The sequence below is a fragment of the Condylura cristata genome, unplaced genomic scaffold, assembly GCF_000260355.1.
Source record: "Condylura cristata isolate star-nosed mole 26May11 unplaced genomic scaffold, ConCri1.0 scaffold00004, whole genome shotgun sequence".
Lineage (NCBI taxonomy): Eukaryota > Metazoa > Chordata > Mammalia > Eulipotyphla > Talpidae > Condylura > Condylura cristata.
Window position 1 is genome coordinate 68,359,994 of NW_004567105.1, and position 18,393 is coordinate 68,378,386.

At 47.0% G+C, this 18,393-nt stretch overlaps 1 protein-coding gene across 1 annotated transcript in view; it reads right to left on the bottom strand.

The window, feature by feature from the left end:
• ITGA9 (integrin, alpha 9) overlaps nt 1-18,393 on the bottom strand; it is a 263,996-nt gene that overhangs the window by 233,428 nt on the left and 12,175 nt on the right. Inside the window, exons 3-5 of the mRNA XM_004676316.2 lie at nt 16,516-16,643; nt 14,846-14,952; nt 7,333-7,456 (exon numbers count right to left, since the gene is read on the bottom strand). Of these exons, the coding sequence (XP_004676373.2) occupies nt 7,333-7,456; nt 14,846-14,952; nt 16,516-16,643 (359 nt within the window). The remainder of the gene's footprint in view (nt 1-7,332; nt 7,457-14,845; nt 14,953-16,515; nt 16,644-18,393) is intronic.

Here is an 18,393-nt window from a genome sequence, read left to right on the forward strand (position 1 = left end):
CTGCTCCCCTCAGCAGTGTACTTCGTCGATCTGCCTGTTCTGCTCCCCGCTCTGTCTCTGGTGAAGCCTCTCACCGCCCCTGCACCTCTAGCCTGTACCCCAGTTCTGTATGTACAAATAAATAAATCTTTAAAAAAAAAATATCTAGTAACTCCGGTTCTGTGCCTTCATTTCACAGATGATAACTATTGTGAAGAGGGTGCAAGTGGTTTATTTAAAGTCATATGGCTAATTAGCTCAAGTCACTAAGAAGCAGGGCTACGACTTCCAATCTGCTTCTACCACAGACTGTGCCTCAAAGAGCACATTCATGGCCACAACATTCTTATGTTTTAACAAAAATATTTTCCATAGACAGATGAATAAACAAATGTGGTATGTACTTAAAATGGAATACTATGCAGCCTTCAAAAGGAAGAAACACTGACACTGGCTACAACATGCATGAAGTCTTAGGATATCATGTTAAGTGAAGTATGGCAAAAGGATATGAACTATTTCACATAACACGTGATTCCATTTACATGATTTAAGTGGTCAAATTAACTAAGACGGAAAGTTGTATGGTGGTTGCCTGGGTCTAGGGTAGGGAAGAATGGGGATTTATTGTTTAGTGGGTACAGTCTGGGATGATGAAAGTTCTAGATATTTGAGCTGATGGCTGCACAGCAATGGGAATATATGTAACACCACAGAATGACATTTCAAAATAGTTAAAACTGTAAATTTTATGTCCAATATTTTCACAATATTGTGATCTTTAAAACTTGGTACCAAAAGTTTAAGCATACTGGGGCCATCTGAGCCCTGAGAGCCACTACCAAGACCTCTGCGCTGCTGCTTTGGCCCTGGCTGGCCTCCACCACCCTTCCGGTTCTCCCCTTCAGTGTCCCTCTCTGCCTTAATTGGCCGTAAGACAGAATTTCATCCACTTTTGAAAAATATGCTGTATTTACTTAAATGAGATAATGTTTATGAGCACTCTTTGGAAACTATAAAATCCTATATAACTGTGGTATTTTTTATTTAATAAAAATTTATGGGGCTTGTTCTTGAATTTCTAAATAGATCAACTTAGCCTTTTACGGTTTTCTACAAAACAAAACAGAACAAAAAAAAAAGCCAAAACCAAACCAAACCTCAAATGCTTTTCATTTGTAAATGGCTCTTGATTGATTTTTATCCCCTGTTGGGTCCCCAGTCTTCAACATTAAACAGGGGAAAGAAAATCATCACATCTGAATGGGTAACCTATTTCCTTTTCTAAAAATGATCAGTCTTGATCATTAATTGCAAAAGCAATTAGGGATTAAAGGCCAACCACCCCATAATCAAGAAAGTGGTCCAGTAACCTTTACAATCAATGGGACACTTCTATTTTCTTCACACTAGTAACATTTATTTTTTAATTGTATTTTTTCATGAAGTAACCTTGGTTTACAACACTGTTTATGATTTAGGGATGTAGGTTCATACCTCTCAGATATCAGCACTCCCACAACAAGACCCCATGGCACACCACCAAAGTCCATGGGGTCCCCGCCCCTCTCTCTCCCCACTCTCTCGATCTTGCTGCCTAGGGTCAGCAAGATAATTTTAAAATGCAATAAAATTTCATAAATTCCAATCCCATCATTCCAAACTTAAAAACATTTAAATATTAGATGACCCACAAAAAGAGAGGAGGGATAATTACCAAGCAAATAAACTGTACATATATTCTTTAAAAGTATTTTTAAAATGATCACCTTTCCAAGAACTCTTAAAATCATTTCAGTATCACCCGGCTTTCTTCTCTCTTTAAGTACTCACTCAATCAGGATCTACTAAACACCACCAGACAACAGTTAAGTATACTGTTTTAGTACTTAAAAGTTAATTTGAAAATTCTCATTTCTTAAGTTTTCAGTCTAACCTAGAATAACCTTAAATATCTCTAAGCCTGAATCAATCTCCCCATTTTACAGAGGAAGGCACTGAGGCTCAGGGTGTTTGCCCAAGGTCACTCAGTCAGAAAAGAGGAAGTTGCCCCATCATAAAAATAAGGGAGCCATAAAGTCAGGTTTTGAAATTAGGTCTTATATATAACTCTGACTGCCTCTAATCAGAAGTCTTCGTCTTCATCAATGTTTTATCTTGAACCCACTTTTGTTAATTTATCCAAGCTGCTCCCAGATTATTTCACATTAATGAGAGTTTTCCATTCTGATCAAAAGATGGCTTGTTGACAGCCTCACTCCTGCCACACTCCAGCTTCTTGTCTGAGTGGGCTCAAGGGCACAGGATGAAAGCTTGGTGCTTGATGGTATCACAGACACTGACATAACTTCAGGATTCCTAAAATATCACAGCTTGGGGGCCCTCCCTGGTGGCACTTGGGGTCAAACTCTCAGCACTATGAAGCTCTCCGCAGCCACTGCAGCATGAGTTCGATCCCCGGCCAGGCAGCTGACAAACATGGCATGGCAGGCCTGTCCTGTCTCGCCACCTGCTCCCCTAAGCAGTGTATTTCAGTGGATCCACATGTTCTGCTCACCACTCTGTCTCTGAGACAAGTGTACCTCTGCCTGCACCTCTGGCCTACACCCCACTTCTTGTATGCATACATAAATCTTGTTTTAAAATTCACAGCTTGGTTTTCTAATGCTTGCGCTTTCACCTACAAACAGCTTCCCCCACCAGTCGTCCCACCAAACCTCTCATTCTCTCACACATTCTGCTAAAACCAAACAGCGTATGGTAGTAATGATGCTGTTCTATCAAACATAAACTAAGTGGTTTGACTTCAGGGTATTATGCTCTTGTGAGTTTATTTTACTTCATGTCCTGAATTCATTTTTGTTTCCCATTCCCTCCATGCTTCCTGGTTCCCAGCAGGATATTCTGATAGCATTTCCCACCCTACCAGAAACAGGAAGCACCTGAAAAGTCATGAGAAAAATGTCCTTGTGCCAAACCAAAGACAATTTTTTAAGAATTCCAAGTTTGAGACTTTGGGTAGGTGTCCTCATATTTAGGTGCTGTCCTCAATAGATCGAACCTTCCCACATCCTGACCACATGAACTGTTCTGCGGGGAGACCCCAGGAAAGGCCACAATCAGAACAGCGTGTGGTCTCTCTGGGCACTTTCACCTGTCTTTCTTGTAAGCACCTCGCAATAATCCTCAGCGGCAAATGCAGTAGCAGCATCACAGCACCCCTCCCTGCTGAGGGTCAACAACAGGCTGGGTTAGAGTGTGGAAGAGTGGGCCTCCCCCAAGCTCCACCCCACGCACCACGCCAGGTCTCTGTGGTGCACTCAGAGGCAGCTCTGACCCACCCTTTCCCTGCACCCACCCTATGTCCCACAGTGGACTCCACATCCTGTTCACCAACAGGCTACCGAGTCTACGTGGGTCTCAGTAAAATTAAGTCATCCTGCCTTAAGCCACCTTGAGAGTGCACAGAGCTTGAGACCTCAGGAAGGGGGCCCAGCAGCGCACACTGGCATCTCCCACTTTTGGAAACAACACATTCCCTCTCTATTTGCCCCTGTAGATGGGAAACTTCCTGAGAGCTGAAACTGTGTCTCTTGGGTTTTATCTACCAGGCACTTAGCACAGCATCTAACAGGTACTTAATAGGATTAAGTGGACACTATTCTTGGAGACAAATCAGTCACTTGCTTACCACATAGGATATTATCATACAGTATATGAGTAGGCACTGTCCTGAGAACTTACAAGTATCAACTGCTTCATGCTCTTTACAGCCCCCCGAGGTAAGTTAGGCACACAGGGGTTAAATAACTCATCAGAGGTCACACCACTACCAGGTGGCCAGAACTTGCTCTCTGGCAGGCTGGGCTGAGTCTGTGTTCCTAGCCACATGCTACTCTGCTCTCCTTTGGAGGGCGTGCACATGACGGAATAAAGCTGACCAAGCTGCAGCTCATCTCTGCATGAGCTGCTTTATCTCAGTAAAGACAAGAGAAGTCTAGGTGATATCTGAAAGGTCTGGCAAACTCTAAAATGCATCGTCCTTAATGATCCCTCACCTAGAGGAGATCTTTGTTCTATTTAAGACAATAACAGTTGCTATAAAGGTGAAAAGCAGATTTTGTTCAGACCAGACACAGAGGAGTGTGTATCACCAAAACCAACAGAACACAGACAAGGTGTCCCTAACTATGGCCGTCATCCCCACCCAGCCAGTTTAGTCTTCTAGAAAAATCTGAGCATCTATCCTCCCTTCCATCTTACTGGACCAAGAACTACAAAAACCTTCTGTTCAGGCCCCCACTGTTCTAAGGGGCTTTGCTTATGCCCAACATGCCCCACCCCCTACACCTCACCGTGCTGATGAATGAGAATGGATAAGAAAGTGCTTGTGCCCATGAGGAAGGGGGTTGGGGCAGGGCACTGCCATTTGGACACTCCACATGGTCATCAATAAGTCAAGAAATGAGCACAGAAAAGAGCGGTCTTGGAGGCCTGTGTCCATCTCACAGCCAGCGCTATGTGAAGAACGTGGGCTCCTGAGATGGGCCCAGCGTCCGTCAGCTATCACTGAACACCCGACAAGTCTCCATGGCAAACGAGAGCAAGCATTGCTCAGACCTCCCAGACCCGCTGGGGTTTGGCTGGTCTAACTGTGCTATGGCTGCAGGTTCAGTTCAAGCCTATTCCACATGCCTCTTCTGGAAGCAGAAGCCATGAGGAACGTGTTCTGGGGTCATGTCTGAAGTACCCAGAGGGGACAGTGTAAAGACCCTCACCCCTAAACCTGGGCCGGAGCCCACTCTACTGTGAGTGAGGGACATGAACCCAAGCAGGCCCGAACCTGGCCTGTCACCTGGCCCTGCTGCTGCTCCCTGCTCACGCAGACGTCCACACACAGCCAAGCACCATGCCAGAACAGCCACGAGGAGGGGGAGGTGAGGAAGGCCTCCCTTGAGAGCAGCAACACCCAAAGGTCCACGTTCCCTCTGTGTCCTTACTTAATGTTTGGATAATTCAAACAGCCGTCCTCTCTTGTGAGCGTCGCCAACTAGCTTTCTTGGAATCCTTAGGTCTGCATGTGTATACACACGCATGCATGCATTTCACTGGCTTGCGACACTATGATTGTAGTAATTATTTAAACTCCATAAAGCAAACACAAACCATCACTCACTGCAAGGGCACAAATGGTTAGCTGAGATCAGTCAGACACCAAACTCAAAACTCAGCCCTACCATTTACTGTCTGGGTGACCTATGGCGATTAAACTGGGTCCCAGCTGCTCGCTGTCCCAGAAGAGCACACGGCAGCCCACCAGGGTCCCACTCTGCTCTCCACGGCGTCCTCACAACTTCCAAGGCTCAGCGCCACTGCAGCTTGCTGGTACCCACATCTTCCTGCTCGGGAGTGGCCCTGCCCACCCACGTGGCAGGACAGAAGGTCAGGTGAATAAAGATCTGGTTCACACCACTCCGGCAGGATAATTCTGAGGGTGTGTTCTCAGCGGACCCCAGAGCCCCCCTGAGACCGCACCCGCTGTGCCTCCTGGTAACTTGTCGTGTCCTTCCTCACCTTCCTATTCCCCTGCTGGTGTCTCCTGCATAAGTTCCAAAATCAACCACTTGCATTCATACCCAAGTTAGGAAAAATACCTATTTTCTGGAGCCTTGTGAAGATGCAGTGAGAACTTATTTCCTCACACCAACACCAGCCCATGCTGGCCTCACACTGATTACTAATAGATGAGTGCAGGTGTGAGCTGGGGGAGAGGGGGGGCGGAGGGTCGCATGGACGTCCACTCGGGCTCTGCCTTCACCGTGCTGTCCTGTTGCTTTCTGATGCCAAGCGTTGCGTGTCCCTCTGCCTCACAACTTGTCTCCTGGGAGAACCCAAGCGGGGGCCACTGCCTCAATGGTCTGGGTTCAGTCATCCTGGCTCTACCCCTGCGCTCCTCTCACTGCCCCATCTCACGGCCGCCCAAGGACGGCTTCCAGGGTCTTTTTCCCTCCTCTGCCCAGGGGGCGGGGGGGGGATGGGAGGGGAAGGGAGCAATTCTCAGGCAGTCAGAACACATTCTTGACCCATAATTTGTGAGTTTTACATTGCCTACCCCTCCTTTCTGGCTGATTACATTATCCTCTTCTTTCAGCTTTTCCTCTGGCTGGGGCAATATGCACACACAAGGCCTCATGCGGCCCCATCAGAGCAGAAAGGGTCAGGGGTAGGGAGACCTGCTGTCCTGGAAGAACAAGGGATTCATGCCCTCTGCAGGCCCTGCTGCTTCTCCTTGGGCCCATTTCACAGAACACCCCTGAACTCCTGAGTCCCCCTGAGGCAACTCCATGACACGGAAAAATGCAGATGAGCATTTTTGAGGACATATGATGAGTCCAGAGAGCATTTCTCATGGTGGCCACAAAATCTGAAGCCCAAGAAAGCCCCAGGAAGGCCCAAAGGAAATGTGGACAAAGGCTCACTCACACAGACTGTGTCCAAACAGACAAACAAACTGAGGGAGGGAAGGCACAGCACTTAGAGAACAAACAGGTTCTAGCTCACTCCGACCCAGGCTAAGAACCCTGAAGGTACACGTCACGCAGCTAAAGAAAATAATGCTGAAGGATCAAAGCTCAAGGCTGACCAGGTTGAACCATGATCAGCTTGGTCATGCCCAGTACCCTAGTGTCGGAATGTGTTAAGCAGGAAGCCTGAGGAAGTAGAATTTCCTTTGGAGACCCCCAGCCATGAGTGAGGAGCTCTTAAAACAATGATCTGGTACATCCAGTTCTCAGGTGTCTGTCAGGGTGCGTGTTCCACACCAGAAGGCAGGTCAGACTTGCCATCATGTAACCATTAGACCCTCAGGTATGCTCTTGGCCCTGCCTCGGACATCTGTCCTCACGTATGATGACCAGGAGCTGTCACAAGAACTTAATGGCCACCTGGGAGCTGCACAGAAATGTGGAAACCACTCGAGCCAACCACTGAATTTTCAGGTGAGGAAATTGAGATGCAGAGAGGGAAAGTTTCCCAAGGCTGCACAGCACTTAGTTCACAAGGAAACCTTTCAGCTGACGCTTAGTGGATTTCCAAGGCTTCACAGAACTTGGGAAGCACCTTGGGCTGTGTGGCAGAAAGGAGCATGGCTGGCCAGGGCCTGGAGCACCCCCACCCCGGCCCCTCCTCATTAGCTGGGCAGGACTTCAGGTTCTAAGAGGCATCCCAGAGGGCAGACTCCTCTACCCTCCTGTTAGAGTCTGGAAACTGGGAGAAATGGTGGCGCAGAGATGGGTGAGGAGTGATTAGGGCAATGACATTGGTAAGAGGCAAGTGAAAAGCAACAGCGCTCACCTTCATAGCAAGGGATCAGCGTCCTGCCTTTGGCCTGGAGGTTGGACGGGATGATGTAGCAGAAGCCATGGGGCAAGATGTGGTCTGTTTCATAGTAGATGTTCTTCCAGCGGTGGGCACAGGCCTACAGGACAGAAAAAGGTTCAGACCAGGGCCCTTCCTGGTGGCGCAACGGGTTGGGACGCAGCACTGCAAGCGAGCCGCAGCTACTTCAGTGCGAGTTCAATCCCCGGCCCTAGAGGTGATCCACATAGCAGAGCAGACCTCTCCTTTCTTGCCCGCTGTTTCTCTCAGCAGTGTACTTCCTCAGTCTGCCTGCTCTGCTGCCCACTCTGTCTCCTGTGAGTCCTCTCACTGCCCCTGCACCTCTGGCCTGTACCCCAGCTCTGTATGCATAAATAAATAAATCTTAAAAAGAAAACTTAAAAAAAAATGTTCATAGCAGGAACTCAGCGCTGAGAGCTCACAACCAGACCCCCAAAGTACCAAGTGGTTCTGCAGGTTTGAGGAACAAATGGGCCTAATACTCTTCTCTTCCAGCCACCCCGTCTTTCACCAGGCACCTTTCTACATTAAGAAAAAAAATGTGAGGGCCCTCCCTGGTGGCGCAGCGGGTTAAAGCACTGCACTGAGAAGCTAAAGCCACTTCAGCATGAGTTCGATTCCCGCCTGCCCTGGAGGTGACCACATGGCGTGGCAGACCTCTCCTGACCCGCCCACTACTCCCCTCAGCAGTGTACTTCCTCTATCTGCCTGTTCTGTTCCCCACTCTGTCTCTGGTGAAGCCTCTCGCCGCCCCTGAGCCTCTGGCCTGTACCCCAGTTCTGTATGCACAAATAAATAAATCTTTAAAAAAAAGGAAAAAAAGAAAAGAAAAAAATGTGAGACAACTAGACCCAAGGAGGATACTAGGAAGACTTGATAAACAAATATGGAAACAACTGAGGACTGGAGCTAGCACTGAGCACCTGGACAGCGAGCACAGAGTTAGGGAATCAAGAATCTGGGTGTCCAAGGGCCAGAAGGGTAAGGAGATCAGCCATACTGACGAGACAGGGAAGTGTTCCAGAAGGAGAGAGTTATCAGCTACAAAGAAAGCACATGAAAAGCTTGGAGAGTCAAGGGGAATAAAAGACTGGTGGAAAGATCTGGAGTGATTCTGGTGGGGAGAAGGGACAGGGCATGGTCTGGCAGATCTTAGGATGACTATTACTTCAGTGCCCACATAAGAGAAGCTGATGGGGTAGCTGGCTTGACCTGATTTTTAGTTTGGAAAAGAGAATTCAGCTGCTATTTAGAGACAGGAGGTGGGTAAGGGTGAAGGTGACATCCAGGCATCTGGGCTCGGCTAGGGTGGTAGAGAGGAGAGAAATGGGTGTCTTTGAAATGCATCCTGAAGGTTGAGCTGATGATGCCAAGGAACCATCAGATATGGGAAGGGAAGTGTCCCTGAGCGGGGGGCCTGAGGTAGCTATCAGGTCTGGTTATTCCCGAGGTCCATGATAAAATCACTGCCTGCCAGCCTCCGCTCTTTGCCCCTTCATGGCACACACCCTCAGAACCCTGGGCAAGGCCATCTCTAGCCAAAGGCAAAGGACGATATTCAGAAAGACTGAGAACCTGAGCTTGCTACACTTCTCAAACAAGCTTAATTTCCTGCCCAAAAGTGAACTTCTTGGTGCATGTTTCTCAGAAAGTTGAAATGCTGGAGGGCATGGAGCTGGAAAAATATATCACAAAGCAGATACTCGCTCCATACAGCCATGTAAGTGATTTTTTTTTTAAAAGAAAATTTGAGTTCTGCAAACTTGAATCGCTTATTATCATCTAATTGTCCTTACTAATTACCAAATAATTAGCTGGCAAATTAGTTCATTTTAGTTTATGAATTCAGCAATGCCCTCCGCTCCTAGGACTTTCATGGTTTATAATCAGAATTGGAGGACCATAAAAAGAGATAGAAGTTCATCATGGAACACCCTCTTATAAAGGAAGGGGTTACTACATTTAATGTCCAGTTTATTGTCTTCTCATTGTTTTAAAGTGCCATTTAAGGAGTAATTCTGAAGAATTTCTAGGAGATCAAAAGAATGTGTTTTAACCCATATTATCATTCTGTACACCCACATGTCAACCTAACCCTTACATTTATTTATATATATATATATATCTTGAGGGAATGTCTCCAACCCTTTACTAATTGCCAATCTCTTATATGAGTTTTGCAAAGGAAGCAGAGAGCAGAGGAAGGAAGATGAGCTGGAATAGGAGAGCCATTTTTGGAAACAGCAAGATTTGATCAAGCTCTGATTCCTAACAACCACAAGAAAGGCAGCGGGGGGCGGCGCTTAGAACCAGCCCAAAGATTAGAAACTCCTATTTCAGGTTACAAGGATTGTTTTTCTTCCCAAATAAATAAAAGAGGATGAAAATGAGCAATTTATTTCAAAGATAGAAACAGCACATCCTTCCTGAGGTGCTAGAGTTGGCACTCCACCCTCTTACACACACATGCGCCCTGGAGAAAGCCAGAGCTCTTACCTCCCCTCAGGCCCACGCCCCCAAGTAGCACCAAGCCTCACCACCATGCGATGCAGAGGGCGGGGAACTGAGGTGACAGACGCCCCGCCCAAGAGGTTCCCGTCAGAGAGTTGGGAGAGGCCTGGAGGCGCAGCGAAGGAACTTCTGCAGGGCAGGGAAAGTTGGTCTGATAATATTCAGCTAATGAACATTCACCAAGATGTACACAAAGGATCTGTGCCCTCATGTGCATGTGTGTTACAACACATACAGCACAATAAAAAGTTCACACACACAAAAAAAAAAAATCAGGAAACAGACAAGAGAAATAAATGAAAAACGTCCTCTGACTTTGAACACAAGACTGATGAGAAATGGGGAAAAGACAGGGACTGTCCGGATGTGTGGAAAGGAAATGGCAAAGTGCTAAAAGAGAGCAATAATGTGGAAATAAAGACGACGCTCAATTCTTGGTTGTCTCACCCTTGGCAACACTGATGAAAAGCAGAAATAGCAACTGGGCATTCTGTGTTACCCACCCAGGTCTAGGACAACAATCACTGCCTGGGTGTGTGGTGCCATCTGCACACCAGGCCTGTCACCTGCAAGGTGACAGCGTGAGAAGAGATGTGCCTGTCCTGGGGATGCTGCCTTTACACCCCTTATCCCTTTGCTGGGAAAAGACTGGAAGCCAGTGCAACAGACTGGCTGCCTAGGCAGAGGTCAGCCTGCCAGCCCGGCCCCACATCCTGGGTCATGGCAGAGCTGCTTGCTGAGTCTGTGGCTCAGAAAATGCCATTTGTCACTAACATACCTAACTCTGTCACACCTCCCAATTCTCCTCCACTCACTCCTTACTTTGAAATCAGCACCAGATGACATTAGGGGAGAAAAAAAAAAAAAACACTGAATCTTTCCCCATTCCAACACAAGCTTGGAATCCAATTATCATGCTCCTTGGGAACAGTCTCATATACCCACACCCTCAAGACACCTGCCAACTTCTCAAGACATGTATGAAACATACATCTTCCTGTTTTTAGTTTTAAAACAAATACTAGTCTTTGTAGAAAGCTCTGAGAGGTAGATTTAAGACATTAAAGAAAAAACAAATGGCTATGTGGCCTCCAATTTGTGAATGTGAAGTAGGCCATTTCCAAGAGGCATTTCATAGCATTTTGTCCTGTGCTTCCTTCCATCAACTACTGGTCTCAACCACCAACAAGATATGACAGCCAAGTTGCTTTTTAATTGTTTTAACACTGACACTGAGCCCTGAATTATTCAAACACACTTTTAGACACTATCCCTTAGAGACATCTCCAGGCGCTGAGAGTTAAAAAGGGAAAAGATTTGCCAAAGTGACTTCTGTAAAAAAAAAAAAAAAAAAAGGACACAAATGCATTATTCATATAAGGTCTCAACATCAAACTAGGCCCTAAGAATACAAAACCTGGCTAAGCTTTGCCCAAACAGCACTGTCACCAGTGACTGGCTTCATGACTTCATGAAAGAGGAGTCTAAGCCAGAGAAGACAGAGGGGCTGAGGATGAGCCCTGCCTCGCCAGATAGCACACCTGCCAAAACTCGTGAGGATAACCCAGCAACGAGAAACAAGCCAGTTTAAAACTGGGCAAAGGACTTGAATAGACATTTCTGCAAAGCTACCCAGGCAAATGACCAACACATTCGAAAATGGTCACCATCACTAGTCCTCAGGGAAATGCAAGCCAAAGCCATAACAATATGTCACCTCACCGCCCCACCCCCCATAGGATGGTCACTATAAAAACAAACAAAAGACAGAATTTGAGCATGGTGAGAATGGAGAAAAGTTGGAACTCTTCCTGGCACCCTGTTGGAGAGGCTGTAAAATGATACAGCTGCTGTGGAAAACAGTTTGGAGGTTCAGAAAAAATAAAAATAGAACTGCCATTAAGACTGAGCAAAGCCCTTTCTGGGCATGTATGGAAAAGGATTAAAGACAGGACCTTGAGGACTATTTGTACCTCCATGCTCAGAGCAGTATGTACCACAGTAACCAAGAGGTGGAGACAACCCAAGTATCTAGCAATAGATGAGGAAAGAAAACGTGGCATAGTCACACAATGAAACAGAAGTCAGACAGAAGATGGCAATCCTGTCATGTGCTACAAGAAGGCAATCCTGTCATATGCTACAACATGGATGAAGCCTGGACATTATACCACGTGAAATAAAATAAATCAGCCACAAAAAGACAAAAACTGCACAATTCCTCTTACATGAGAAATCTAAAACAATCAAACTCTTAGAACAAGAAATTTGCCTGGGGCCAGAGGGTAGCGGACAGAGGTATATTCAGTGGACGTTTTGCAAGATGAAAACATCTGAGCACTCTAGAGAACAACCCTGTGCCTGCAGTTGACGCTCGTATACTCTAACAGAGCTTCCCGGGGTAGGCTCTGACTACATTTTTAAAAGTCAAGAGAAAAGGGCCCTCCCTGGTGGCACAGCAGGTTAAAGCACAGCACTAAGAAGCTAAAGCCACTTCAGTATGAGTTCCATCCCCGCCCCAGAGGTGACCCACATGGCGCAGCAGACCTCTCCTGACCCGCCTGCTGCTCCCCTCAGCAGTGTACTTCATTGGTCAGCCTGTTCTGCTCCCCACTCTGTCTCTGGTGAATCCTCTCACCGCACCTGCACCTTTGGCCTGTACCCCAGTTCTGTATACATAAATAAATAAATCTTTTTTAAAAATATCACAAGAAAAGGTAGATGTTGCTGGATGCCCCTGTCTTTCTCCAGCACCCACAGAGTGGCTGGTACAAGGGACGGAGCCATCATTTTATAAAACACAAGGGAAAGAGCTGTGTGTACGATGAGTCCAAATGAGGTGATCACAGATCCGTCACCCCAGACGCTCATGCCTGCCTTCTCGGGTTCCTGTGCTAAGCTGACCCCATGAGCCTCCCTGCTGCTCCCCCAGATATTGATCTGCAGCAATGCAGCATCTCTGGAAACCAGCTATCCGCTACACAGAGACTATCATTCCATGGGGGGAGATAAACACCAAGGAGCAGCTCTGCCTGCAGGGTTCTGCTCCCAGAGACATCCTGCGTGGCTGCCACTAGGCTGCCCTGGCTGTTCTGAATGTCAACCACAGGCCATCCTGATTTATGGGTGGTCAGCTCCTTCCCACCCTTCCTGAGCAGGCCCTCCTGGGGCTAAGCCGTCCAGCCAGAGTCAGGCCACTACGTCTGCATAATGGAGAGGCCTGGACAGGGCCCAGGGCAGCCTGTGACAGTGATTTAAGGGCTGGAAACCAAGGCAAACAGCAGGGTCAGGGTCCCTCAAGGGACCCTACAATGCTTTCCAGCAGGGAGGCGCCACAACTCTGGCGACAGCATCCAGCTGCTTTCTCTCTCCCCCTTAAGGGCTCGACAAGGGGAGATGTTTCATTCGTGCTGAGAAGGCAAGCAGGATTCAGATTAACAGCTTCTTCTAGGAAGAAGTTGAACCAGAAGTGGACTCCTCTGTGAGGGACGAGAAACATTTTGCATAGATCCGTAAGGGAAGCCTACATCCCCCAGGACACAGCCTATGAGCCAAAGCACGTCTCTAACAAATAACAACTAGGGTTTTTCCCATCTTAATCTCTATTTTTTTTAAGATTTTATTTATTTGCATACAGAACTGGGGTACAGGCCAGAGGTGCAAGGGGCAGTGAGAGGATATAACAGAGACAGAGTGGGAAGCAGAACAGGCAGATCAACCAAGTACATTGCTGAGGAGAGCAGCAGGAGGATCAAGAGAGGTCTGCTGCACCATGTGGGTCACCTCTGGGGCGGGGGATCGAACTCGCACTGAAGCAACTGTGGCTTGCAGTACTATGCTTTAACCCGCTGTGCAGCACTGCAATTCAGTATTCTGTGACATCAGAATACGGATCTCCCAGCAGGGAGCACACAGGGAAACGTCTAATACTAATGAGGACTCATGAGTGTGTCATGAAAAAAATTCACTAACTGTTCACTGTTGTGTAATACTTCAGTGTCACAGCTCAATAGAGAAATAAAAAAAGAAGAAAATGAACAAAGTAAGACCTCTGAGGCTTTTAGGCATTCCTTGACTGTTGAGTCCAATAAGACTTTCTGGAATGATGACAATGCTTTCTTTCTGTAATCTTGAGCACATGAAATGGTATTATTGTGAATGAAGAACTGGATTTTAAATTTGATTTTGACCAACTTAAATAATTACACAGGACTGACAGCTGCCTTACTGGATAGTGCAATGTAAGATATTCCAAATCAGAAGGCAAAGACCTTTTTCTTTGCAGCTCCCTCAAACCACCCACCCAGAAGATCAGAATATACCACAGCCACTTTCAGAGCCATGTTAATGACTGCCTAAACATAACATGTATTTCATCAAGTGTGGTACCATGTGGTAATGAACAGCAATGGACTGACTTGCACAACAGGAATTAGTCTCAAAAGTATTGTTTTGAGGGAAAGAAGCCTGCTACAAGAGAGCACAAACTTGAGTATTTCATTCATATGAAGGTCTAGAAAAGCAAATGTGGCCCATGAAGACACAAATTTTTAGACTGACTGCCTGGGGGAAAGAGGAGTTTACTAGAAAGGAATGTACGAGAACTTTTGGGGCTGATGGAAGAATTCCATCATTGCGTATGTACAACTGTCCAAACCCATGCTGAAGACCTATGCAAGTTAAGTAAGTTGTATCTCAACCTAAAAAGATGCACACCAAAAATATCCTTAATGGATGAGATTTTACAAATCACTTTTGCATGCATTTTATCCTTTTTTCAACAATCTTAGCATCCTAGAACAGCTATGACTGAGGAAGAAAATAAAAAGAGGTGTCCTCTTTAGAAGCAGTCATCCAGAACAGGCAACTGCAAAGCCATGCCATCCAGCCTCCCCAGGGATCCACGTCACGCACATCACACCGCCACCCCAACCCCTGGCAATCCCGGAGGGCTTACCAGTACACGGCCGTCTGCTGTGGGCTGCCGGGCCAGGCTCACACCCATCCACTCATCATCCCGGTCTTCCCGACAGGTCTTTCCACAGGACATGCCCCGATTCTTCCCTGGAGGAAAAAGAGAAAAGACAGACTGGGGTTGGAGATGATGTTCTGCTGGCTGTTTGTCAGTGTGGAGCCTACAGCTCATGTTGAATGTGTAGACTCATCAGAAAATAAAGAGCTTGTGACAGAAGGCAAAATTTACCATCACTATGTATATTATTTATTTCGGTGTATATTTTTCCCATAGGAGGATGAATTCTGGGTGAAGGAAGCAAACACACTGATTTATATTCTGAAGCAAGATTCTTAATTTGTGATGTGCCATTAAACAGTTTATAGTCCTGTTCTGAGTAACATGAGAGAACAATGTGGACAACGTTCTGGTGAGAGAAAAATCATTCATCCTACATTGAAAAAAAAAAACAACTAGTAGTCAGAAGATCTTAATGAGAAAGACTTTTGGAAAAAGTGAAGATATGAGTGATGATTATAATAAAATAGCTCCTAATTATGGAACACCTACAAATGCCAAGCACTGTTCTGTGTATTGACCTACATTCTCTCTCAAGGTAATCCTTGTGAGGTGGGTAGCTTGGTCCTGATTGCACAGGTGAGGAAACTGGGCCCAACAAGTCTAAGAACTTTTTTATAAGTCCCAACTGGTAACTGACAGCACTGGGCTCTGAGCCCGGGCAGAGTCATCCGATTCCAAAAGTGAAAGATTTACCAATAGGCCAAAGAGAGTCTGTAAAAACATCTCATGACCACCTTTCCTATCTTGAAATCTGAATTCTGAAACTGGCTTCAACAACCTTTACACAGAGTAAAAGCTGAATGCCCTCCCTGGCCTGCAGGCCCCGTCTGATGCAGCCCCAGCCCACCCACAGCCCCTCTGCTCCCACTCTCTCCCGCTGGCTGCTCCAGAGACATGGTCCTCACTCGGCAGCCGAAACGCCACTCGCTCTCCTCTGCTCAGAGCTTCTGCCTTCTGTGCCGACCCAGTTAACTACGGCGCCTGTTTCCAATCATGTACTGACCAAACACCCACATCTCCCACTGGTATTCTCACTCATACACTCTTTTTTTTTCCTTTATGAACTGATTTTTTAATTTTTTTATTTCAGTATTTTTTAGTTAATCAATTTATATTTTTACATCAGTCTTCATTTTGTGCATTTTTCCATCTCGGTTGTAATTCCCATGGACTTCCCACCACCAATTCACCCACATGCCATCACCATAGTCCCATGCAGTCTTCCCACCCCACCTCAGTTTTGACCCTATTCCCCTCTCCACTCCCGTAAAATTTCTCTGGTGTATCGTTGTTCATTGCTTTTTCATTGCTTTTCATTTTTCTTTATTATAATCTTTTTTTTTTCCTGGTCCCTTGCTCACTCATTTACTTTAATGCCTCTTTTGTCCACTCATTTGTAAGGCCCAGGGTGGCATGACCTTTGTTTTGTTCACCAGCATATCCCAGTATTTAGTAAAAATAAGTAAGCAATAACATAATGAAGGGATGGGCAGGTGGCTGAGTGAGAGGAAGAGTGGATGAACAACCAGGTCACCCAGGGAAAAACAGGACAGTGAGGATTCAGCACCACCTTGGCAATGGCGTCCACCCACCTCGAGCCATGTCCAGTTCGGTGCATCTCCGGTCAGGGTTGGTGTGGACGCGGCACTTAAACACAGCCCCAGGGGACTTCACTGAAGTGCTGTACTTGGAATCTGCCTTGGGCGCACCCACAAGAACCCTGCACGTCAGAAGAAAGGACATTCTGTCACGACCCACCAGAACATATGCAGCTGTTGGTTAAAACCTCACCCACCCACAGGTAGCTGTCTGAATGCACACTGAGAAACCGTAGCCAGCATTACACTGTGCTGGGGGGTTGGGAGGATGGGAGTCCCCCTCAAGTAGAAGCAGGACCGGAACCCACAGCCCTTGGGAAAACTTGGTGCCACCTGTCCCAACAGACCATGCCACCTGTCACCCACATGTGGGCAGCTTGACCGCACCTGCTTGCTCTGATTCCAATGCACAATGACACACAGGAGACTCCAGCGAGAAGAAAACCCTGTTAGGAGATTAAGTTCCCCTTGGCTTCTGGGGTTGAGCTTCAGAGCCACCAGGGCAAGCCAAGGGTTGCTCTCTCTCACCCTAGTCATGTTTTCACAGGTGAGAAGGATTTGCAGTTTGACATATCTAAACACACACACACACACAGCATCCCCATGCGCCAGACCGCAAGAGCTGGGGAGCACAAAATGCCTTCTCCACTCAAAAACCCCAGTGGGATAGGGCTGGGTCCAAAAATGCCCACCAACTCCAAATTTACATCAGCATGGTGAGTAAAGGCCACTTGCAATCAATGTTATAAAAGTAACAAGAAACAAACAAGGGGGAGAAGTCATCATACATGAACGAAGGGACTAGGCTGCAAGAATCAACGAAGTATTTGCTATTTCACTCGCCAAGTCAGCATCAGAAACCTGGATATTCCGAGATGCCACCCCTCCAAGTTTACAGACCCAGATTCACAAGTAATAAGCAGAAAGGGGCCCTGGTGGCCTGAAACCTCAGGCACTGTTCTCTCATTCTAAAGCTGAAACCAAGAGAGGCCAAAACTTTTATCAAAATTTCAAAGGGAGAGGGACCTTGGTTTTTCCTTCCAAACCCAAACTACTCAGTGGTTCTAAGAACCATGGCTGATTAAGCTAATAAGAACCCCGCGGTTCAAACACTTCATCGGCTGACCAGATGAAGTCTTCCCCAAATCCCATGTCATGGGAATGAAGCAAGAGATGAGGGCCAGTGCACACACGTGTGCAGGACACTGGCAGGCCGGCGTGCTGGAGGGCTGAGCTGTGTCTCTGTGTTTACGGAACATCGCGGCTTCCTCCACAGCCTGGCGCGGCTCTTTACCTAGGCCACCAGCCAGCAAGACTGCTGCTTCAGGCCGGCTGATGAGCTGGTCTCTTCTGAAGTTCATTCAGCTGGCTATGAGCCAGGTTGATCCCAGAAGATAGAGTATAATGGCCCGGAATTCAGGGCAAGCCACTGAAAAGATGCCATCTGCTGTTTTCCCCTCGTTATTCTGAGTTACAGAGAGGCCCCACCCACTGCCAACATCCTCCAAAATCTCCCCTGGCATTCCGGACAAGGTGATAAGGCTGTTTCCTCTGCTCGCTACAGTTACCATAGTTAAGGCCTGAGCATCCCCACCAACAGGCTGCCATCTATAATTCATCAGACCCGTGTCTGGCCTTTGCCAGCTACTTCAGGGGTGGTCCTGAGACCAGCAGCATGGAGTCCTCCTGCGAACCCAATCAAAAGACAAATCTCAGGCCCTGTGTCCAGGCCACTAAATCAGAACATGTATTTTCACAAGCTCTCTGGCTGATGTGCCATGGAAACACCCACACGAAAGGCAGTAGCCACATGCACTTGGAGCCAGTAAGGCAGGAGACCCTGGAGAAGGAAGCTCTTCCTGGCCATCCCCA